The sequence below is a fragment of the Ruditapes philippinarum genome, unplaced genomic scaffold (assembly GCF_026571515.1).
Source record: "Ruditapes philippinarum isolate M1 unplaced genomic scaffold, ASM2657151v2 ctg9700_1_1_1_1, whole genome shotgun sequence".
Classification (NCBI taxonomy): domain Eukaryota; kingdom Metazoa; phylum Mollusca; class Bivalvia; order Venerida; family Veneridae; genus Ruditapes; species Ruditapes philippinarum.
Genome location: NW_026855721.1, coordinates 9,780 through 35,724, shown reverse-complemented (window position 1 = coordinate 35,724; position 25,945 = coordinate 9,780). Strand labels below are relative to the sequence as shown.

Sequence of the window (25,945 nt, the reverse complement as noted above, 5' to 3'; positions counted from 1 at the left end):
TTTTTATTAATTGTGATATAAAACAATAAGTGATAGTTTTGAAAAATTCTTTAGTTGACAGTCCAGTCCGGTTTATTTTTGAATCATCCCTCGTATGTCCTGAAGACTTTAAAATTTTTTTCCATTTTTAGACATACATACATATATATTTTAAGGAGGATTAAGCTATGCACTATTAACAAGTCACATTCACAGGGACACTGATTTCGCTACACTATAGTCTATCAGGATGATAAAAACCTTTATCAAGAAATTCGTGCTTACTTTATAGGCGGGGCTTAATATGTTGTTTTAGTCAAATTTCGAAGGCGTCCAAAAATGAAAAAAATATGTAAAAAAAAAATAGATCAAAAAAATTTTTAAAAAAAGGCGTGGAATGATCTAAAGGAAGTGCTACTGATGTATTTTCAAATTTTTTCATGTGGGTATTTTTTTAGTTTTTTTTAGGCTGCTAGGCTGCAACTTTCAGGCTGTTAGGCTAACAGGCCGCTAGGCTGCCAACTTCAGGCCGCTAGGCTAACAGACTGCTAGGCTGCCAACATTCAGGCTGCTAGGCTAATAGGCTTGTTAGGCTGCTGGGCTGCTAACTTCTAAAATTTCGAAGCGTCAGAATGAAAAAAAAAAAAAAGTTCAATATCTAAAAAAAATAAAATCCCGATATTGAAGTAAGACGTGGATTAGTCTTAGTATATTCCGACGGTTTTCATTTTTGTACTATCCTTAGTTTTTCTTTAGGTGCTAGGCTTGCTGGGATTTTAGGCTGCTAACTTCACAAATTTCGAAGGTCAAAATGAAAATAAGATGTTAAGATAAAGTTCAACATCTTAAAAATTAAAGATCATGATATTGAAAAAAAAGGCATGGAATGATCTATTTCCGACCATTTTCATGTTTGTACTATTCTTAGTTATCTTAAGGCTGCTAGGCTGTCAGGCTGTTAGGCTGCCAACTACAGGCTGTTAGGCTGACAGGCTGCTAGGCTACCAACATCAGGCTGCTAGACTGCCAGACTGTTAGGCTACCAACTTTAGGCTGCTAGGTTGTTAGGCTACCAACTTCAGGCTGTTAGACTGCCAGGCTGTTAGGCTGCCAACTACAGGCTGCTAGGCTGCTAGGCTACCAGCTTCAGGCTGCTAGACCGCCAGGCTGCCAACCTCACGAACATAGTTCGCTATCCGATGTTCGAGACATTTCATTTTTGACAATCAAACACCCCAATACCAATCGGAATAATCGGCTATTATGACAGTCGAAAAGGCCCGAGAAGTTGCTGTCGCCCTTTCACAAAATCTGACCTCATCAGACCTCTCCAAAGTGTTCAGACTGATAGCTGGCGGCATCCATTTTTGCGTATCTAATTGTAGTGAATGAATCTCATTTAAAACGTAAAATCATTAGGAGCAGTCTAAATAATGTTTTGCGCATGGTTCGTTTCAAAATACAACTTAACTTAAACGAAAATTAACATCGTAGTGAAGCACAAAATCAGTACATAGAAAATGTCGGAAAATATCATTCACGTTACTTAGCGCTACGTTAAATGTTTCATACCGTTTTAATATTTAAACTGTATTGTTTCCTGAATAGTGCTTTACTTTTTTTCATGTTCGCGACGAACAGTAACAGTGGAACATTATAGCTACAGTATCACCATGCACTAATATTATATGACCGAGAGAACGGCTTGTAGGGTCCCTTTTTCACAACCGCTGACTGTAAACGCAGCAGGGCGTCACCCAAAGGCTCGGTGCTTGGGCCATTATTCTTTCCTTGTTTACTTTAATGAATTTGTAGAAAATTTGCTATTATAACCGTTTATTTGGCAGACGACACCTATTTGTCTTGTACAACATCATCAATATTCGATCTAGAAGGAATTATTAATTCATGATTTAGCTTTTGATAACATATGGTCTAAAAAATGGCTTGTTTAGATTTTAAAATCCTAAAAAAACAGAAAGCGATTTGTTTTTACTTTACAATCCAACGTTAACAATCCAAAATTACAATTTGATGCAATACCGGTAAAAAATTTGTTTAAAAGTCATAAACATTTTAGGCTTAACCTTTTAGTTCTAAAGGAAAAATGGCAGATCATATTAAAAGTTTATAACATTATCGGCTTTAAATTACTAGTACAATGAGAAAACTGAAATATTCCTTAATAGGGAAACCCTAAACCAAATTTTATATTTCATTTTTAGACCCTGTTTTAGAATATGCTTCTGTAGTTGGGATGGGTGTCAATTATCATTATGAAAAAAGATACGTTTTAGATAAAATATCAGCATGAGGCAGCCAGAATCGTAAAGCGGCCTAACCTTCAGTTTCTCTCCAAAAAATTTATATAGATGAAATTAATTGGCTCTCACTAATTTGATAGAAGAACGTACCAACAACTTATCTTACATATAGAATTCCTAATAGGAGACGTTCCTGATTATTTAAGTTAATATTTTCCGAGAAGAGGTTCATAATACAATTACACCATACAGATCTTTAGAAACTCGAAACTTTGCAACTTTAAACAGACGGACTCATATATTTTCTTCTTTCTTTTGTTGCCTTCGTCCGTAATGCTATGAAACAACTTGCAACCTGAAACAAGATCTGGTAGAAACTCTGTCACATTTTAAATCTCTATAAAGAATCAACCTTTCGATCTACAGACACTCCAAAATGGTACTTACAGGTGAAAGAAAACTCTCAGTTTTACACTGCAGACTAAGAAATGCATGCAGTAACTTAAATTTCCACTTATTTTGCAATCATTTGTCACAGGATGCAAAATTGTTCATGCGATTATGAGATAGAAGAATGTTAACCATTTTTTGTTTACTTGTCCGAAAATATCGAAGATGAGAGAATTGATCTTTTTAACGAATTAAGGCAGTTTCACCCTTTAAATGTCCAATTACTTTTAGTTGGTAACAAAGAGTTGTCTTAGAAAAATAAAAATAAAATATTTTTGACTGTTCAGCATTTCATAAAAGTAAGCAAACGCTTTTTGATTTTGAAAATCAAACCAGCACAATCCCAATAAATATTAATGTATTTTTCTTTCATTTTTGCAAAACAACAGACAATATTCTTTCCTTTCTTCTTCTATTTTTTCCTTCTATATTTCATTTTCTCAAAATCTATTTTTGTTTTTGTTATATTTGGCAAATGTACATGTTTTCTAAGTCATTGTAACGCAAATATATAAAAATCAGTTAACATCGTTAAATACCATTCAAGCTAGAGAACATGTACACCCAATCGTTTTTATTGCTCTTTCTTACCTTAAATCATTTTAAAGCCAAGTACTATATATTCGGAGTTTAGTTACTTCTATCTAAGTGATAGTCATTCTTGTAAAATAAGTTATTGTAATTTATTGCATCAGGGAAAACCCGTTGCTAATGTTGAGAGAACTTGTGGGTCAACCCTTTTGCCAAATATGTCATGTCATTGTATTGTAACTGTCTACATGTATGTATATGTCTTATTTTTGGCAATAAAATATGTCTGAATCAAAAAGAGAACCGTGTACCGAAATTTTGCGGCTCCTTAAACTTTTGAACGATTTCAAGTCATTTCGGCCCCAAAACGTATCGGCCTCAAATTACCCAAGACGTTTCGGCCCCGGACGTTTATAACAAATCGGCCCAATATTTAGTTAAGAATAAGTCTTACCTTTACGTGTTTTATGCCAGAATTTTTAATATCATTTCAAAAAAAAGGAATGAAATAAGGGAATGAGAGAATTAATTGAATAATTAAATTTATGATTTTGTAATTGAATGAGGCTTTTAAAATAGTAGTGATCAAAACAAATAGAACAGAACATAAACTTTATTAAACCAAACATACTACACAAACACTGAAAAAGATTTTTACCTGCTTATTATCAACAAGCATTTTTTTTAAATTTAAACTTGAACATTGGAAATGCAAGACAAAGAACAATACATAAAACAAACATTTGTTATCAAAAACTATTAAATTAATAGTAAATGACGAGTTTCAGCAATACAAAACAACACATAACAGTTAAAAAATTATACTTGTTCTTTCATGAAATAAAACAAACAATACATTGTAAACATACATTTTAAAACAAATAACACTCTTTTTGTATCGCCTTGAAAAAAGCGACATAAAGGGGTTACTTTTGTCGGCGTCGTTGTCGGCGTCGTCGTCCCCTAAAGCTTGTCCGGAGCATAAGTCAGTCATTATAAGTCAGATTGACTTCAAACTTGGATGCATGCTTCTTATAATGACCCGAAGTGCAGTGCACAAGAACCGGTACTCTGCACTTCTTAGTTTTTGAGTTATTGCCCTTTGTTTATTTTCATACTTAAATTTGTCCAGGCCATTTCTCCTAAAGTATAAAAGCTATGGACTTGAAACTTCATAGGATGATAGATCTCATTAAGAAGAAATGCAGTGCACAGGAACTGGTACTTTGCATTTCTTATTTTTTGAGTTATTGCCCTTTGTTAATTTTCATACTTTATTTTTGTCCAGGCCATTTCTCCTAAAGTTTAAAAGCTATGGACATAAAACTTAATAGGATGATAGATCTCATTAAGAAGAATTGCAGTGCCCAAGAACTGGTACTCTGCATTTCTTATTTTTTGAGTTATTGCCCTTTGTTGATTTTCAATAGTTCTACAATAAAAGAGACAGATTTTCAAACAGAACGTTATAATAATAATCTAAAATATTATCAAGAAATTATATCAAATCATATGTTTAAAAATTTTTATTTTAAAGTTTTCTTTGATATTATTAACCGCTAATTAGCAATAATTAAATAATTAATTTGTTACACCTTGAAAAAACACATACCTAAATATAAAATAAATATTAATTGTGTGCCATCAATCAATCATTCTAACACTCACGTGATTTTGTCAAAGAAGGAAAAAATTGGTGTTAAACTGCCAATAAACACCTGTTAGGGACTACTTGTATATGCGCTGTTATGTTTTCACCCTCGATTGTATAGTTTACAAAGCATTTTGAAGCAACAATAAAAAGCATTTTTATTTATATTTTCAGTTCGTATAATGTTTTCTTTTCATACAATACCGAAATAATATCTCACATACAACAACGCCACATATTAGATCCATATCAGTTAATAAATATTTGGACAAAACGGCGCCAATCCGTAAGCAGCGTAATGACGTCATCGTAAGTAAACAGCTCATTCATAAACAAGCTGACGTTATTTCATACATACAATAATGATAAATATGGGGCACTGATGTAAACACAATACGACGTAAGTTTTTATTGTTGAAAACTTGATAAAACAACGTTTTTTTCTTATTACTTCTTTTGTTTGATAATTTCTATATCTTCGCAACATTAGGGTGCGAAAATCGAACAGCGTTATACGAAAATCGGCACCGGAAGTTATTTCCGCTTGAAAAATAACATTAGTGATTTTCCTTTATTAATCGTGTTAGAATCGAAATAACATCGGCCGGAGAGGTGTATATCGGCTATTTTTGATGCGACAAAATTAACCACTCAGGCCTACGGCCTTCGTGGTCATTTCCTTCACATCAAAACTCCAAACCGGTGTTAAATAGCCGATATACACCTATCAGGCCGAGGCTATTTCTTAAATATACTACATTTTTCTAACAATTTTATGTATAAAAATTCCTTTTTAAATGTAATTAAAAGAGGGCCGAAACGTCTCGCAAAAAAGGGCCGTAATGTCTAGGGGCCGATTTTTTCATAGAGGTCGATTTGGTTTGGGACCGAAACGTCCTGTTTGCTTTTGAACTGGTTTGACTAAATAACGCAACAGAGATTTTTTGGCGCAAATGGCACACATTTTACTCAAGTTTTATTTTCATCAAATAATGTGGTTGGAGGCATGCAGCTTTATATAATATCTATTCCACTCAAATGATATAAACATTCTCTGTGTAAATCCTCAGGGCCCTCAATCCAATTTTGGGGAAGTGGGTCGCTACCCTCAGCAGTGGGAATTTTAGTGTATAGGAGGAATTTTCCTCTTTTCTTTTATGATTAAATATCAAATAAACTTATTTAAATACAAGCTGTTTTTTATTTACATGCATATTATTTTTTAAAAAAATCCCAAATAGGTAACACTTAACCTTTATGCTGCTTAGCTTTCTTTATGATTCATTCTACCCCCCCCCCCCCAAAAAAAAAAAAAAAAAAAATAGCATCGAGAAACACATTCAGACAAATATCTCCATTTCCACTAAATTAAAATATGGACAATACATGGACCTTAAGTAAATTCTATTCATAAACTACATTTCTAAGATAAAGAATAAGACAAAACTTTCTTTTCTTGACTTAACAATCGTAAAAATCGGCATCGCGAAAATATGTGACAAATGAAAATTCTTTTGTTTACACATCCACATTTCTAGTTCTTACTGATGTAAATTATATAAAATTAAATTTATTGTTTATTATAAGATCGTTTTCAATTAGTTATTTCATCAAGGGTCATGAAAACAAAACTTACAAGTTTGTAATTTACGGCAAAATTTACCGTGGTTGATGTAACATTTTGAAGACAAAAAAAACTATTGCATGAATAAACAATTTGAAATCGAATTTTTTATGGGAATTGTGAGTATCATGAAAACAAAACTTACAAGTTTGTAATTTACGGCAAAATTTACCGTGATTGATGTAACATTTTGAAGACAAAAAAATGGATTCATGAATAAACAATTTGAAATCGAATTGTTGATGGGAATTGTTTTTTTTTTTCTGCATATTTGAAATTTAAGCATTTTTACAGGATAAAAGGCCAATATGTGACGGTAGATTTTGGAGGGCGGGGTGAACAAACGGACACGTGCAGACAAGTACTGTATACAATATCCCTTACAAAATAGTCGTCAAAAAGATGGATTTTACTTTTCAAAAACAACATGAGTTTTCATTTTTTTTCTTTAACACTATATGTTTTGAGGGGGAATTTTTACCTCTGTTAGGGAAAAACAAACATACTATTTTGATGGGGGACTGCGGCCGCAGATTTGAATGATAGAGGGCCCTGATCCTGGACTTAAAATTGTTTGATTAAAATTGTTTATGCGGGTTTTTGAAAATGTAGAAATGTTTCCACATACTTACCGAAACATCAACCGAAAATTTCCTTATTGAATTTTGCAAGAAACTTTTGATTTTGAAACTTATTTTAACATATATATTATTATTACCCTTCCAGATTTTTTCCGCCTTTTTGATTGGATATTGATCACCTGAAAGAAATTGATATTACCGAACCAGACGGGTAATATACACACTAAATTTCCCCGTTTGATACCCCAAGTTGTAAACAACATGCGTTGTGGCGATGCGCGTACGGTTTTATTTTACGCGATGTAAATTCCGATTTACAAGCACTTTTTAACTGTCAAATGATAAATATTTACCAAAATAGAGTAATGATACATATTCTCATCAGTATTTAAAACAAATATGACCTTGTGAAAGCTTGATATTAATTCCAAAAAAGTGCGTTCAACAGACTACTATTTTTCTCTTGTTTACATTTGTAAGGTTCGAAAGAAACTTCGGCATGTATATATGTGACGTTATTTTGTGGTGAAGGGGTACCCTAAAGGGAATCTTATTTCGACGTTTCATTTGATGTAGCAATGATTTATTTTAAAATCGTCTAAACTCGGCAGGGGAAGGGTAATAAAATTATCATTTTGGTTTTGGATTGATATATATGGATATATTACCTGCCAAGATAAAATATCACCCTCGCCTAACGGCTCGTGTGATATAAAATCTTGACAGGTAATATATCCACATATATCACTCCAAAACCAAATAACATATAATATACCATTTGTTTTAAATTTAGTAATAGAAAGAACATCGAAACATGAGGCTATCTGATTTGTATTAGGGGCGTAGCCCCCAAGTTTTAATCAGATTGCCGTTTGTTTTGATGTTCATTCTCTTTTGTATCATTGTCAAACATAAAACACGTTCCCTTTTGTCACAATATGAAACCCCGGAAAAATTGTACCAATGAACGAGCATCTGAATATGATATTTTTGTCGCTTTCCCTGCCGTCAAAATAAGTTAACTTAGCAAAAATGAACCGATCAATGGGCTTGCTCTGGAGTGCGGGTGCGCCAAGAAAAAAGTCCATTTCTCCAGCATATAATCTTTCAAAAACATTTTAAAAAATGAAGTGTAAAACAAACTTTCATTTTGATACTATATTCAATATATTTAATAAATTCTATTTTGTTAAATAATTGTAGTTTATAAAAATCATCCCTAAATATTTTCGAACCACAGCAGCAAAAAGACCTCTCGCATGCTTCTTTTTGAAGAAGCAAACTTGTTTCGTTCCATAAGGGGCGTCGCGCTTCGGCGCGGACGCAAATAATGGCTACCACTGTTGGCAAGGGAGGTAAATATTGTAAAAACGGAAAATATATGTAGGTACATTTTAATTGCTGTATCATCCATTTCAGACAATGGCATATTATATTGATGTTGAGCATGGTGCCGCTTTTGAAGTTTCTTTTGCATCAGAGGGATCTGAAGATTTTTATATTGTGAGTATTGCTAAAAACAACCACAAGATCATACGACAAAATTAGTGACACAGTCACACATAAAGAGATTAACATTTCTTTTATGTTTTCAGTGGATAACTGATTTATCTATGAACATATGTAGAGGATATTTGGTAAGTTTAAAGCAAGATCGGAATATATTTCACCGAGTGAGAACTAAAATGTATATTTCACGAGTTGCGCAGCCACAAGTGAAATATGAACTTTTGGTGTTCACGGGGTGTAATATATTTCGATCTTACACTAAATTAAACAAATTTTCTTTTTATTATATGCAAAAAAACGTTAAAAAAGATAATTTAACCTAGTACTAAATGAAAAGTGCGCCAAATAATAATATAAAGAGACGTCATTTACGACGTCACGTCATTAAGTTGGTTTCCAGTACTGTGAACGCTTGTATTTTAATGAAACAACGTAACGGGCTCAAATATTCAAAACAGTGAAATTATTAAATTGATATTTTCACTTGTTAAAACAGTGAAATAATCAGTTTTTGTTTCACTTATATATTTCTATAAACCACCGAAAAGCACGTAATAAATTTTATAATTTCACAGTGAAAAATATCAAAATATAATTTCGACGAGGCTACTTTTTAAGGTTTCCCCATGTGGTACCTCATTGATATTTTTGTTGACAATTCTGACATTGTCAGGGCTGTCTAGAGAAAAGGAAAGCTGAAATCAATAAATAACTTAAAAATTCAAAAGTAATAAAAAGAAGAAAACTTACTTCAATTCTTTCAAATAACTAATCACCAAATAGCGTCTTCAAATTTTTTGTTATTTTTACAGTCTGAAAATTACAATTCCTTCCTTCCACATGCAGCACTGCTCTTGATGACATTTGGACATATTTAGGTATCCTACCAGCAATAACTGCCTAGTGCAATATGAAAACTTGAAAAGCAATGCCAGCCATCAGCCCGAAGAACAAGTAAACAGCCAAGTGTCCGTTATGCAGCTTTTCAACAATTCCATGTTTCCCAATTTAATTTTCACTGTAGCCGAACTATATCTGAATGCGGATGAAAAGAATATCATTACTAAATGAAGTAACAGGCACAAATAAATGCAATCTTACGTAAATTTTGCTTCTTTAGGAAAAGAAAGTGGATGGCATCATACACATCATGTTAAAATGTAACAAAATTAGAGAAAGTTTAACAAAACTATTATATTTCAAAAGACGTCATCAAGGAGAATGCATGACGTTACGCGGCAAAAACAGTAGAAAATATTTAAGGTTTTAAATCAATACAGGATTGGAACAGTACCTCTAGACGCTTGCAGAAATCATGTTCACAAAATAGACAAATATCGTTTTTTCGCCGATTTTTACATTTTTCATTTATTATCATACATAAATCGGCGTGAAAAGATGAATTAGACCTGTAAAAGTTCATTCCGTTGGGTAAAAAGGCAATATTTTAGCATTTTATCATACAGGCGCTTTGTCCGGTATATACCGGAATACGGTATTTAGTGTGGTGTTCTAATCCTATTTTGTCTGACTCAATATTTGAAATCGCTTTAAAAAACATGAAATAAAAAGAAAATTTATTTGTTTTACGTATATGATTGAAATATATTTTATCGTGAACACCAGCTATTATATTTTCACTCGTGGCTACGCCACTCGTGAAAATATTGCATCTGCTGTTCACTCACTGAAATATATTTCAATCTTTCATGCAAAACAAAAGGTATTCTTTATATGAATCAAACACAATAATTCTCCTCCCGTGAAATACACAACTTTTTAAAATGGCAGCCGCTTATTTTACACAAAGTCTGGTCTAATATAAATTCGCCGTAAGTACATTTTTTTGGTAACAGAACTTAGGTCCGAAGATGTGACTTTTTCTTCTGCTAGAATTGTTTGCTTTTACTTATTAAACAAGCGGTCATTCATATTTTTTTAATAAATAAATAATCTTTGTCATTTAACGTTGATTGTCGAACTTATTCTTCAGCTCATGACTTCTTGTACTTTATAAGAAATTCGACTAAAATGATAATGATGCTACCAGTGGGAAACACAGATTCTAATATTTAAGTTAATATTTAGGAAATTTCATTTAAAGTTGTTTTTAAGCATAACTTAAAAGAAAATTTGTTTGGTTGTGTGTAATTTAAAACAGTATTTCATCGAATGAGTTTTAAAAGCAATATTCTCACATGTGGCGCAGCCAAATATCCTCTATTTCTTTGACTTTAGAACTAGCAAATGTTGTTTAATGCCACAAATTGAGAAATATGTAGTCATGTCAGATTGTGTGTACATTCAGGCTGCGTTTCGTGATTGTAACTCTTCCATATTGGTCTTTTCCCTAATGTTTAATATTGAGTGTATTGTCTGTTTCAGTTCTAGCATTGTATTTTAAGAGACACAAGACCATTGTAACACCGCACTTTGAGAACAAACTCAGTTTGGGGTCCGAACCGATTGTGCGTTACGTATTATGGGGTCCAACCCCAAAATGCGTTACGCACATTGGCCCCAAAGACATCTACGCAGGAACATATGCCTTTTGTGACATCAGACAAACGACCGCACTTTGGGGTCATACAAGAACGAATTTTAGTGATATTTAAGAAATAATATATCTTAAACAGTGATTTTACCGAATATTGCTTTTACCGATTTTACTCGATTTTATCGAGTGATAAAATCACTGATTTTGATATGTTATTTCGATTCTAATACGACATCAACAAAATAAATGTTGCCATTTTTGATATCAAGCAATTGCGTCTGATTTGTTTACGTAATTATTTTCAGCGCGTCACATTTTTTAATAATTACGTCACATGTATCACCTTTGGCACAACTGTGACTTGTATTTATGTCTTTAATACACTTGGTAGATCTAATAGTAGCATTTTCCAAAAAAAAGAAATACTTTAAAAAAAAATTTCGTTGAAATTCCTGTCTGCATTTCTGTCGTACTTTAGAGTACAGTAACTTCTACAAAGTTGTTTACTTTTGATGTGTTCAAAGTACACTACTGAGTAGTATGTAGAATCTAGAAGCAATTGATATTTCATTTTTTTCGGAATGAATTTGTCGTTTTATTTCTTTAAATTTCAATTAATAGTAAAAAACTGTGTTTAAGCTCTCATAATAAAATCAAGCGATTTGTGCTTAAAACCTACTTTCACATTTACAGTTAACTGTTTGATGACGTTAAATATGACGTCATTGTTTCAGTTTGTGCAGCGGCATGATAACGAGTTCTCGGCCCCGGGCCGCCAACTCATAATAGGTCACGTGACACTCATAATGAGTTGAAATCATAGGTGATTTTGTTACCATATTATATAGTAAAAAGTGTATTAATTCATGTAAAAGACGTTTTCCGGAGTTTTCATATAGACATACAGGCAAAATTAAAACTGTTCTAAATAATTTCTTTAGACTTGGCATGTTATTAACATATGATAACAGAAACAATTTAAAGGGACCAAATATGGGGTCACCGTTCTCATTAATGAGTTATATGCCCTTGAATTGGACTTTTCCGTTAAATTCAAGGGCATATAATTCACAATAAAGCGAAACAATACATTTTTTCTTCTTCTTATTTTCATGAAGCTTACCTTCGTCTTAGTCAATATGCAAATTTTCAAGAACAAATTTATAGTGGATAGTGTTTAATGATATTCTAACAACATGCCAAGTTTAAAGAAATTCTATAAAACAGTTTTAATTTTGCCTCTAAGTCTATGATGATGCGCATCCGAACGACAAACAGAGATTTTAAACGTCCTTAAGTGAAAATATACACCATATTTTACGATAAAACGAAAAAATGACCTTTTTATTTAATTTCATTATCAAAGAAAAATTGTGATGAATCCCCTTGCTTGGTACGCATCTGCAATTGTACAGCACGCTGTAATATAGTACTTTGACTGTTTTTGCACGCGCTGTTTGGCGCTACATTGTGACGTCACGTAAACAACTCTTTAAACGTCTGTACAGCGGTAATGACTGAATTAAAGATATTAATGTTCGGATTTATTTTCTAAGTTTGTCCATTTCCTATCATGCTAGACAGTTTTAAAAAGAAAATTCAACAAAAGTTGTTTTTTATTTATTTTTTTTTTCAAACAAAAAATGGCGAAAGAAGTCCCTTGAAATCTATATGAGTTTTGACTCCCCCCACTTTCATATTTATATTTCATATTTATTTTTAGCAAATAAGAAATATATTTGACTGATATAGCACCATATTTCATGGGTAAGATTATATATCTTATAGTTAACCGAAGTAGGCGAAATGTAGAAGACGATTGATTATTTTAATTTGTTATATCTAATGGTTTCAATTTATTACAATTATTCTTTTTATATTCAATAATTTGTCTCATAGGATATAGGTCTTAAAATAATAAGATATATTGATATGTATGATGTGTATTGTGTGTAATAATACATTAGAGCAACATATCCATGAACTAGCGTTATGTGTCGATAATTGTAGAGATTACATGTCACACATATTTCCATCTAATTAAAATCCAGTTTCTTATGCGATAAGATCTGTTTAGGACCCAGTAAGAAATATTGATCTTCACTATTTCTGGTTAAATTAAACGGAGGCAAATTTTCTGAATTGATTAATTATAGTTTTTTTCAATATTGAAAGAAATTCAGGCTTTGTCAATCTGCAAATACTGGAAAAAGGAAACATTGAATATTGCTTCTAAGATGGATGTCATATTATGAAAAATCACCATGCTTGACAAGATAATAAGCGTATCATTATTTCAATGAAATTCACGTCCAATCATGGCAGGAATTATTTTCAATCACGTATATTTTGTAATTTTCGGAAACAGACATTTCAACTCATTCAAAAAATGACACCTGAAGCTTTACGTAAGTTTATTTTGATTCACAGTATAAAATGTCCCGTGCTGTTTATTAACGTTTACAATTTTTACATAAAACTTTAGTCCTTTCAAGTTATTTTTCAGTCTAAGGACAGTGCCAAAAATGGCCACAAATTAAAAATAAGTCGTTGCAGAATTATAAAAGTATATTTAAGAAAAGTTAGAATGTATTGATAGTAGTGGTTACTTTCATAAAATAATTTAACACTCACGTGGTTTTGTCACTATAGACAAAGAAGGAAAAAAACTGGTGTTAAACTGCCAATAAACACCGGTTAGGGACTACTTGTATATGCGCTGTTATGTTTTCACCCTCGATTGTATAGTTTTCAAAGCATTTTAAAGTAACAATAAAAAAGCATTTTTATATATATTTTCAGTTCGTTTAATTTTTTTCTTTTCATACAATATTGAAATAATATGTCACAAACACTAACGCCACATATTAGATCCATATCAGTTAATAAATATTTTGACAAAACGGCGCCAATCCGTAAGCTGCGTAATGACGTCATCCTAAGTAAACAACTCATTCATAAACAAGCTGACGTTATTTCGTACATACAAGAATGATAAGTTGGACACTGATGTAAACACAATACGACGTAAGTTTTTATTGTTGAAAACTTGATAAAATAACGTCTTTTTCTTATTATTTCTTTTGTTTGATATTTTCTATATCTTCGCAACATTAGGGTGCGAAAATCGAACAGCGTTATACGGAAATCGGCACCGGAAGTTATTTCCGCTTGAAAAAAAAACATTAGTGATTTTCCTTATTTTATCGTGTTAGAATCGAAATAACATCGGCCGGAGAGGTGTTTATCGGCTATTTAATACCGGTTTTGTCGTTTTGATGCGACAAAATTAACCACTTAGGCCTACGGCCTTCGTGGTCAATTCCTACGCATCAAAACTCCAAACCGGTGTTAAATAGCCGATATACACCTCTCAGGCTGATGTTATTTCTGAAACATTACCTGACAAACGTTAAATCATGAAGATTTACGGGATGAAAACCAAAATGTACTCTAAGGCATTAACAGATGTGAAAAAGGTTTGATGTAACCGTCACGTAACTTTATTCATTTTATGATAAATTCTATTTCTAACTTACTTGTCACAAGTCATTAAGATAGAAATTAAAATGCACTGAGATGAAATTATAATACCGCACAACGAAGTTGTAAGGGGGATATACTGGAATAAGCTCGTCCTGCCGTTCTTCGGTTTTTCCTTGTCCGCCCAATAACTTAAAATTCCTTTGACCCACAGTCTTCATATTTGGTAGTTAGATTGGACATTTACAGTACATGATTTATATTGATTTTGAGGTGACTGGGTCAAAGGTCAAGGCCACAGGGGCCTTGATTTCAAAAAACTTGTCCGCCCAAAAACTTAAGATTCCTTTAACCTACAGTCTTTATATTTGGCATGGAGGTTAGTCATCATGAGTAAAGGCCCCCTATTGATTTTGAGGTCACATAGTCAAAGGTCAAGGTCTAAGGAGCCTTGACTTTAAAAAGCTTGTCCGCCCAATAACATAAGACACATTTGACCCAGGGTCTTCATATTTGGTATTGAGGTTAGTCATAATAAGTAGGTGGCCGCTATTGATTTTGAGGTCACTGGGTCAAAGGTCAAGATTACGGGTCTGGATTGAAAAAGCTTGTCCACCGAATAACGTAAGATTCATTTGACCTATAGTCTTCATGTTTTGCATAGAGATTAATTAGTCATGATTAACAGATGACCCCTATTGATTTTGAGGTGATTGGGTCAAAGGTCAAGGTCACAAGGGCCTTGACTTGAAAAGCTTGTCTGCCCAATAACTTAAGATTTCTTTGACCAACAGTTTTCATTTTTGATATTTAGATTAGTCATGAAGGCTAGTCATGATGAGTAGATGACCCCTATTGATTTTTAGGTCACTAGCTCAAATTTCAAGGTCACAGGGGCTTTGACTTCAAAAACCTTGTCCGCCCAATCATTTAAGAAACCTTTGACCCACAATCTTCATATTTAGCATGGAGGTTGATCATGACCATAAGGCTACCCCTTTTGATTTTTAAGTCACTGGGTCAAAGGTCAAGGTCAAATGGGCCTTGATTTCAAAAAGTTTGTCAGCCCAATAACTTAAGATGACTTTGACCCACAGTCTTCATATTTAGTAGTTAGATTGGTCATACATAGTAAATGATCCCAAATGATTTTGAGGCCAATGGATCAAAGGTCAAGATCACAGGGGCCTTGACTTCAAAAAGATTGTCCATCTAATAACTTAAGATTCCTTTTACCCACCGCCTTCATATTTGGTATGGAGGTTAGTCATATGAGAAGTATGATTTTGAGGTCACTTGGTCAAAGGTCAATGTCACAGGGGCCTTGACTGCCACAGTCTTCATGTTTGGCATGGAGGTAAGCCATGATTAATAGGTGACCCCTTATGATTTTGAGGTCACTGGGTTAAAGGTTAAGTTTACAGGGGCCTTGACTTAAAAACCTTGTTGCCCAAAAACTTAAGATTTCTTTGACCAACAGTTTTAATATTTGATATTTAGATTAGTCATGATAAGTTTATGATCTCTATTGATTTTGAGGTCAAATGTCAAGGTCACAGGGGCCTTGACTGGAAAAAGGTTGTCCGCCCAATAACTTAAGATTCCCTTGACCCACAGTTTCATATTTGGTATGAAGGTTAGTCATGATGAGTAGATGACCCCTATTGATTTTTAGGTCACCAGGTTAAAGGTCGAGTCACAGGGGCATTGACTTCAAAAAGTCATGATTAGTAGGTGACCCCTAATGATTTTGAGGTCACTAGGTCGAAGGTCAAGGTCACAGGGATTTTGATTTCAAAAAGTTTGTCCACCAAATCATTTAAGAAACCTTTGACAAACAGTCTTCATATTTGGCATGGAGGTTGATCATGACCATATGGTGATCCCTATTGATTTTGAAGTCACTGGGTCAATGGTCAAGGACACAGGGGCCTTGAATTCAAAAAGTTTGTCCACCCAATCATTAAAAAAACCTTTAAAACACAGTCTTCATATTAGGCATGGAGGTTGATTATGACCATTAGGTGACCCCTATTGACTTTGAAGTCAATGGGTCAAAAGTTGAGGTCACAGGGCCTTTGACCTAAAAAGCTTGTCTGCTCATGTATAAAAATGCTTTGGTCAACAGTCTTGAAAACATATTCGGTATTGAGATTGTCTATGATTAGTAGATGACCCTTTTTGATGTTTACGTGACTGTGTCAAAGGTCAAGGTCACGGGAATTTTACTAAAATAAACTTGTCTGCTCAAATGCTTAAGGATGCCTTTCCGCAGTGTATTGATTTTGATATTTTTTACCTTTGAAGCATGTATAACACATAACTTAGAAATGCACTGGCTTCAAATATTCTCAGATCTGGCAGGGAGTTTGTCCTTGATGCTTTATGCTTTAAATGGCCACTGTTAATTCTGTCAAAGTGGTATGAGAGGGTATTCACGCGATGATAGTGGCAGTTCTAGTTTGCATTTTATTACACCCACATCGTGTATTAAATATGAGGTTCAATATGACATTAAATGGCGGAAAGAACAGGATATTTTTCTAATTTGTAGGAATACATTTGCAATTTAAGTACTATAGTAGTTTGTTATATAGCCGAAAAATTTAGATATTTCAAGTGGTAAAATAAATAAAACACTTAAGTCACTTACCAATTAAGCATCAAACACGTTTTTATATGCAGGAAAGAATTTCGGACATATTATGTTATACGCCCTGGCGTCCTTCCGTCCGTCTGTCTGTCCGGGCGAACAATCAATGGTCTATGAGCTTCATTCCGTTTTAGTTTAAAAAAGAAGGAAATCCTGTATAACCGACTGGTTTTTATGGTAATTTTACTGGTTTATGGGGAAAATGCCACATAAAGATCCAAGAAAGCACATAAACCCCAAATGTTGACACGTCTGTCCGTCCGCCCGTTGGCAATTTGCTTTCCGGAGCATAACATAAGTTTCATTCGGCCAACAATATTCATACTTCATATGATGATTTTCTATATTAGGTAGAAGACCCCTATTGATTTTAAGGTCACAACGTCAAAGAGCAAGGTCACTATTACCTTAAAACTGAAAACAGTTAACGGAACATAACTTAAGTTCCATTCGGCCATCAATATTCAAATTCATAGGATGATTGTTCATAATGGGTAGAAGACCCCTATTGATTTTGTGGTCACAAGGCCAAAAGTCAAGGTCACTATTGCCTTAGGATGATTGTCAATATTGAGGAGAAGACCTCTATTTATTTTTGGGTAACGAGATCAAGGTCATTATTAAAATTTAAAACTGAAAACGGTTTTTGCTCAATAACTTTAGTATTAATCAACCTACAGCTCTAAAATTTTATAGGATGAACAGCCGTGTCCAATACATGACCCCTATTGATTTAAGGTTCATAAGATCATAGGTCAGGGTCACAATGACCTTAACACTGAAATTTGTGCCTTCCGGAATATAACACAACTTCCATTTGGCTTACAGTGGATGATTGCCTATATTAAATTAAAGATCCATATCTATTTTTGGATCACAAGGTCAATGTCAAATGACCTTAATAATGTTAAAATTTTTACAATTGTCAAACTTCAAAGGACAATCACATGTATTGAGCACATTAATTATATGCCCTAAAATTTTGCTTATATTATGTTATATCCCTGGCATCATTCTGTCCATCCGTCGTAATAAAATTATTTAATTACCATGTCTTACAAATGCTACATTTTTTCTAACAAAAATCACTTTTGGGCATATAATGCTCCGCCTAGCCGTGCTCTTGTTATAACTGTTACATCAGCATTTAATGAAATGACACTTAGAAATATTGATGTATATATTAGTATCGACCGTCATCTTGAACTCCGCCTCAAATATTTCAGTGTCGCAGAATTCGAAAATAAGTCAGTACTCAGTATTTAAGCAGACTTAAAAACTCTGAAACCCAAAGTACGTTTGACCCCAAAGTGCGCTGTGAAGTTTACCGCACTTTGGGGTCGGATCCCATAGTGCGTTTGACCCTAAAGTGCGGTGTTACAGACCATAAAGAAGTACATATGGTGTTTTCATTAATATTTAGGATTTAACTGCTTGCTTTGTTGGCTTTTCAGCGTTATTAAAATTAGATTGAGTCTTCCCACGAACATATAAACGTAGAACACTTCATACTGTTACGTTACGGGTTTTTTGTATTCTTTTTTACTATACAGGTTACGGACTAAGAATTTTCGTAATGATTAATTTGTATAATTGTGGCAAACAAAAGTCGTCCACAACAAACCACCACAATCCTATGCAATATTATACAAATTTCATTTATAATATTATATTGATTTGTCAGTTTTAAAAACAAAGTATTAGCATCATTTAAACTTTTAAAAGCAAAAATAACAAAAAATGTTTTTGCTACGAAGACGATGCAAGCTTTATTATTTATTATAAGAAGGTGACCATTGTTTGTTATTTTACATTATACATATTCTATTCCTTTCATTTTATTACAAGAGATGTACAATGTAAATTAATAGAAAAAAGTATAAAAATATATTTTTGAAAGAAAAAGGATGGGATCATAAATTCATATAACATTACTAATTCGGTTCGTCCCTGAAACAATCAAGAAAAATTATACTATAGATTACATAGAAATGGCATTGAATAACCCAACAAAGAATTTACAATTGCATTTGATTTTGAAGCGCAAAAATCAAAATCATTGAACAGATTTTAACAAAAACGTTCCGTATGCTTAATGTATCTTTGAACTTCTAAAAATATTAATGAATTGCCTTCTTCGGAATAAGCAACATTACCAAAAAGAAGAGTACCCGTATTAAAAGGATGAAAAATGCGAGAAGCATTAAATGTTGTATTCATTGTGTTTAGTTGTTATGATGTATTCATAATATCTGTTATATAATAGAAATTGATGTGTTTCTAGTACGGAACATTCGTATCCAAACAACATAATTATTTGGTGCAACCACCGAGGGATAACCGAAGTACTTACACAGTAGCGCTAATGGAAGAAAAGCTGACAACATCGTTTGATTATATTAAATTGCCAGACACAGGTAAGGTTTTAGTTGAAAAACTTAGTCTTTAGTAGATTTATTCACATGCAAATAAATAACTCGGATAAAGTTCCAATATTGATAAGTTTCATTTTTTATTCAACGGTTTCTGTGTAAATATTTTTTTACTTATCTGGCATTTTTTAGATTGTAAATTTAGGTGTAGCTCGTTTGCTGTGTCCGATCATTTGATATTTCTTTACCTTAAATGCAATTAATTTTTTTTTCTGATTAAAGACTTAAAACAATAAATAAATTATAAACGGACACAGGTTTTTCAAGTGATAAAACTTTACGTTGTTAAACTAAATACATATGCTGATTCCCTTTGTTTTCTAAAATAAAATCGATAGGAATATTTTATATCAATAGTGAAGAAGATCTTCTTTGAATCCCCGATTTGACCTGATATTGCGATTCTGTAAAAACGCAAATGTAATGATATAGAGGATATTGAATGAGTGTAAGTTCAATACTGAATTTATTGCACGAATTGAATAAAATTATATTATGCGAGCCTCTGGCGAGCATAATAATATTTTATTCAACGAGTGCAATAAATTCAGTAATGAACTTACACGAATTTAATATTCTATTTATCACATACCCAAAATAAAGACCGTTTAAAGTGAAATAAGATTCATTTTTCATTGACGCGTCTATAGTATAACGCTAACATTAACGCTAATGACGTCACGTCAAAATATATGCACGGCCGTGCAATACCATATTTACAGAGTCGCAAAATCGACACAGGTGTGTGGTAAATATGGTTATATAATGGTATATGGTCAATTAAAAGTACATTTATGGTTATAGCTTGTTTACGGATAGTGATCATGTTCAGACACCTAATAGTTCAAACTATCCATTTTCTTTAGACGCTAATATTACTGAAGAGAAGATGCAGAATCGCTCAAAGCAGACAATAAATACCAGAGAAAAGCGACAGACGGCCGACTACGAGATCGAAATTTTCTTCGTGCTTGACTATGCACTTTACAAATGGTATTTTTATTTATTTATTTTTATACGCCCGTGTGAATAACGGGTCGTATTATAGTTCCCTCCTGGAGGGCGGCTGGGGGACATCCGATTTTTGTTCGGAGCATATCTCCTACACTCATAAAGGAACTTTAATGAAACTTAATACAAATGTTCACCACTATAAAAAGTCCTGTCCCGTGCATGAACCAGATCTCTAGGTCAAAGGCCAAGGTCACGCTTAGAGGTCGTAGAAAAACGCTTGACCGGAGCAAAACTTCTACATGCATAGAGGGATTTCAATATAACTTGACACAAATGTTCACTTTTGTAAGACAAAGTGTCGCCTTACAAAATTTAGGTCCCTGCGACCAAGGTTAAGGTCACACACAGGCGTAAAAACTCAGATAAAAATATAAAAATGTGTGTTGGGACCATTTAGTCATTATTTATTGAGGGAAACTCAAATGGTCATTTTATGACTACTGATGTGAAACATGTAATTTAGGTTAATATTTGAAAGGCCAAGGTCACTTTTAAAAGATAATTGTCAATGTCACTTAAGATAATAAAATATAGAGATTTTCTTCAGAGCATAACTTTACACATATCGCGGGATTCTAATGAAACTTCATACAAATGATAACTACTATAAATACCGTGTCGCGTGCAAAAACAGGTTTCTAGGTAAAAAATCAAGGACAAACTTAAATGTTATTGAAAAACGCTTTATTCCAGAGCAAAACTTCTACATGCAAAAAGGTATTTCAATATTACTTTGCACAAATGTTTACTATTGCAAGGCAGAGTGGCGCATGCAAAATTTAGGTCCCTGCGGCCAAGGTCAATGTCACATATATGGTCAAATTTCAGATTAAAATTTTGAAAATGTGTATTGGGACTATTTAGTCATCATTTATTGAGGGATTTGAAACACAAATGTTCATTTTCATGACTGCTGGTGTGAAACATGTAATTTAGGTTAATATATGCAAGGTCAAGGTCAGTAAAGATGATTGTCAAGGTCACTAAAGATGATAAAATAATTATAAAGATTTCGTCCAGAGCATGTCTCCTACAGGTACGGAGGGATTCCAATGAAACTTCCTACAAATGTTCCCATCTATGAGAAGCCGTGTCGTGTGTATAAACCAGGCCCGGCTTTCACTAACGTTCTCAAAGTCAAAATCTCAAGCTCAAACTCCTCACAGCGGTTACGTCTCGCTTAGCTACTTTAACCACTGCCACCACTGAAACCCACGTGACGATAGTTGTATCGTGTGACAAAAACATGGCCAGTTTCAGAACGCCAAGGATCCCATATCCAACTGGCAGATTTACAATAACATCCTTACCAGATATGTTCAAAACACTCAACTTGTCTACTATACACTTTCAAACATATCCCGGATCTTTGCGAAATCGTTATTAACAGTTACTGTCTAACTTCAGCCATTGTTTACTATATCCTCGTGTACGCAGTTCCGACGCACCTAAGAAACAATCGCTGTGCACCGAATCAAATAAAGGTGTCAACTGATAAATTACCTTAGCAATGGAATTTTTGTTCATTTTTCCATCTTTTACAACTTTTTTTCATTAGCTGAAAACTATTGTTAAAACAAACAAATCAAATATATGTCAAGGGGTGATTTCCAATATGGCGGATATGAGAGTACAGAGAAACGACGCATTTGATTGGTTTCTATATTTAATCTTTCTAAAACGAAAGTACACTTCCTTTTCACTGCGAGAATGATGTACAGCAATTTTGTAAACAGCACGAAACATTTTAAAAACAATCAGTTCACTGACAAGCATAAATATATGATAGTTATAACAAGATTTGCAGTCTTTCAGAGAATTACATTCAAACATGCTTAACATTCATTACAGGTAAATAAAAACAACAATAGTTACATACATTTACCATTATTTACTCCTCTGGAGTGCAATGTTTGCAAAAAAAATGGTCACCTCTTCGAACAACAGCAATATTTGTACAATATTTCAAGTGTGTCCAGTGTCCACATTTGTCACACTGCACCCACTTAGTGAATACCAAAGACACACTATTCCTGACTTCATCAGGTGTGAATTTGTTGCACACACAACATTTTTCAGATTCATCAATAGAGTTATCATCACCATCATCATCATCATCAACATTTGTAAAAACTTCAGTCTGCTTTCTGATGACAGAGGTACTAGGGACAGGGTCAGATTTATTACTTTTCTTTTGTTTTTTACCTTTCTCTGATGTTTTTTTCCCTTTACCTGTACTTGATGGTTTGCGAGCAGCTTCATGTTCTTTAATTGCTTCAAACATATCATCCTCTGTAATTGCTTTACCACTCACAATCGTACTTAAATATTTTCTTTTCTTAGTAGGTGGCTTCTTACATGTCAGAGAGGTTTTTTTATTTGTGAAAAAAGAAGCAGGAGAGACAGTTTTAGATAAAACAACGTCAGACTCAATGCATGGTTCATTGTTTGAAATTTTTTTCAAAAGGTCCGAAACAACCTACATCCATGGGCTGAAGTACATGAGATGTATGAGCAGGAAGAATAAATAAAATAATGTGTTCTTGCCTTGCCCACTGAACAATATTAAGATTAATATGAGATCTATGCCCATCATAAAATAAAACAACTGGGCAAGATTCAGATCTTTCTGGAAAGTACTTTATCAGATGTGATTGGAGATAGTGCTTAAAGATTTCACTATTGCTCCAACCACTCTCTGATACAGTACCATCAGCCCCAGGAGTACTACCTTCAAGCAATGCGGAATTCATTCGAACACCAGGAAAAACAAAGTATGGAGGTATTTGCTGACCTTGAGCATTACCACAACCTAACACGGTAACATTATCCCTACTGGCTGACACTACAGCTTGGGATTTTACTTGCCCAGAGACAACAGGTGGAGGCTTATGTCTAGTACTTAAGCCTTTTTCATCAACATTATAAAGTCTCTCTGGACGATCACAAAGATTGTATTTAACAAGAATATGTGACAGTTCTTTATAATATCTATCCACGCATTCCTGTGACGTTGCCTTGGCACGCTGAAGTTCAAGGCCTCTTGGAGCAAGGATCTTCAGCTCTGGCCACCGAGACTTGAACAATACAAACCAGCCAACTGATAAAGGTTCCCCTGGTTGTCTATGACCCAAAGCAACAGCATACTCTGTGCTAATATCAATAACTTCCTTCCTGGAAATAAATAATTGTTTTCATATAATTGGCATCAATAAATAATTTTTGAAAATATTGATTATAAATTAAATTTATGATTTAATATTAACACTTGGATTTAATAACATAAGATAATGTCAAAATGCCAACCTGCTGTATCCATATCCAACAGAAGCAGTGAACATAAGGTGTTCCACTAATAAGGCTTCCTCTTCCTGTGTAAATAAAGGTGGTGGTCCTGAACGAACAGCCTCAGGATTGGTTCTTCCACTAAGCTTGTGTCTTAATGTAGCCTGTGGCACACCATACTGACGAGCAGTTGTTCTTATTGGGGCCCCTGCCTCCCTGCATTTTAAGTAAGCTGCTGTCATAGAAGTAGGAGAGTAATTCCTGACCTTGACTTTAGGGGTCTGTAAAAATAAAATGAATAATAATATAGAAACTTGACAAAAATAGGTTAACAGAATGTAAGCTTTACTATAAATTCTCACAAAATTGAGCTAACGAGTACACCTTCCTATACAGTGAATTATATATATTTAGTGGTCACATTACTTGTCACATGACTGTCACGTGACTTTTAAAAATAGCGAGGAGTGCGGTGTCGGCTGGTCTGGCTGTCATTTTTATTAATTTTCTGAAAACTACATTTTCAAAGTTAAACAAAATTAGTAATAAGAAAAAACATCATTTTTAAGTGTTTCACGTTAAAAAGTATGAAAAGAGTACCTCAAAATCCCTGACTCTCCACATTTTCGCTGCGAGAAATCACCGTGGTGTTTATATACTAAAAAGCGTGAGAGTGACGTCATACGGAAACCCGAAATCGAAAACGAGGTCAAAACAAAAATGGCGTCGTAATTAAGATGCGTCGAAATAAAGTACAGGAGGATACATATACGGTGTCACAGTGAACATTTTTTTCGTTATGTTTACAAAATAATTTTTATACGTAGGATATTTTTTTTTACATTATTGTACATTAAGCATAACAATTTAATGAAAGAAAACTAAAATGAGATAAAGTATTCTTTTTTAAAATTAGAAGTTAAAAAAATATATTCGGCTCTCTGACGACCGAATTTACTTGTGGTGGCAGTGGTTTCTGTACTGATCAGGGGAAGTATCCGCTGCGGGGAGTTTGGGTTTGTCTGTCTCAGATTATGTCTCAGTAAAGCTAAATTAGTATTCTCACAGGTACTTTTACTTTCTGCATGGTTTTTTTTTATAAATAAACATAATTTGACCTTTTTGGCAATAAAGTTCCTATCAAAATCATATATATTAAATCATATATATCATATATATTTAGGTACTGTTATCACTCATTCTCACTTAAGTACGACATTTCACATATTCCAAAACTGAAAAATGAACTTCTTCGAAGATTTGGTTTTCATCATTATTTGTAATTACTAGCCTTTCAACAATTAAAATATAAAAAATATTACCAGTACAAGTGTCTTAGTTTTCGCTCAGCAACATATTTTCTACATTGACCTGTCAAAAACACACGTCATTTTCGAGACATAGGCATTTTCAGTTATGTATTACCACCTTTTGTTATTTTACATCTAAATAAACTTTTTTCAACTTACTATATACACTTCTGAAAATCAGAATCAATTATTAAACTTGCATTTTGTTGGTCGATTTGAAAATATTATTGATCAAAACAACTCGCACCAAACAGTTCATAACTTTATTTTCAATAACTCATAACTGACAAAAGCTATATATTTACGATAAGCACAAGCAGGATTACAAGAGTTTCCAGATTAATTCTGTAAATGTTGCTTAATTGTACGATGCAATTTAAAAAATGTTTAGAGTCAACGGTATGTAATGTTCTAAAACAGTATCAATGACTCGTAAATGGTGTGACATTGTCCCGTAAGTGACACAATCTCTTGAATCATTTATTGACAGAACTAAGAAATAAAACTTTATTATATGCATATTTACGGAATAAGTATGTAGAACTGTAAGTTATTCAAAAAGAATTATAATATTTATAGCAATATAAAACCAAAATAACTCTTTAACAATGAAAATACGCAGATTTCAAACTTATATTAACAATGTATTTATGGATAAATGTAAAAAAAAACCTGTTAATTA

The 25,945-nt window shown here is 33.3% G+C and overlaps 1 protein-coding gene and 1 long non-coding RNA gene across 2 annotated transcripts; one reads left to right on the top strand and one right to left on the bottom strand.

The window, feature by feature from the left end:
- Positions 1–8,497: 8,497 nt before the first annotated feature.
- Positions 8,498–21,233, top strand: LOC132744203 (uncharacterized). Its single transcript, XR_009627670.1, has 3 exons — positions 8,498–8,583; positions 19,507–19,639; positions 20,521–21,233. It is a non-coding gene; the product is annotated as an uncharacterized LOC132744203 (long non-coding RNA).
- A 123-nt stretch (positions 21,234–21,356) lies between these two features.
- Positions 21,357–24,720, bottom strand: LOC132744202 (uncharacterized). Its single transcript, XM_060732824.1, has 3 exons — positions 24,554–24,720; positions 23,975–24,234; positions 21,357–23,842 (listed from the first exon to the last, which is right to left on the bottom strand). The coding sequence occupies exons 1-3, from the start codon at positions 24,575–24,577 to the stop codon at positions 23,110–23,112; spliced, it is 1,017 nt and encodes a 338-aa protein (XP_060588807.1). The 5' UTR covers positions 24,578–24,720; the 3' UTR covers positions 21,357–23,109.
- Positions 24,721–25,945: the final 1,225 nt, after the last annotated feature.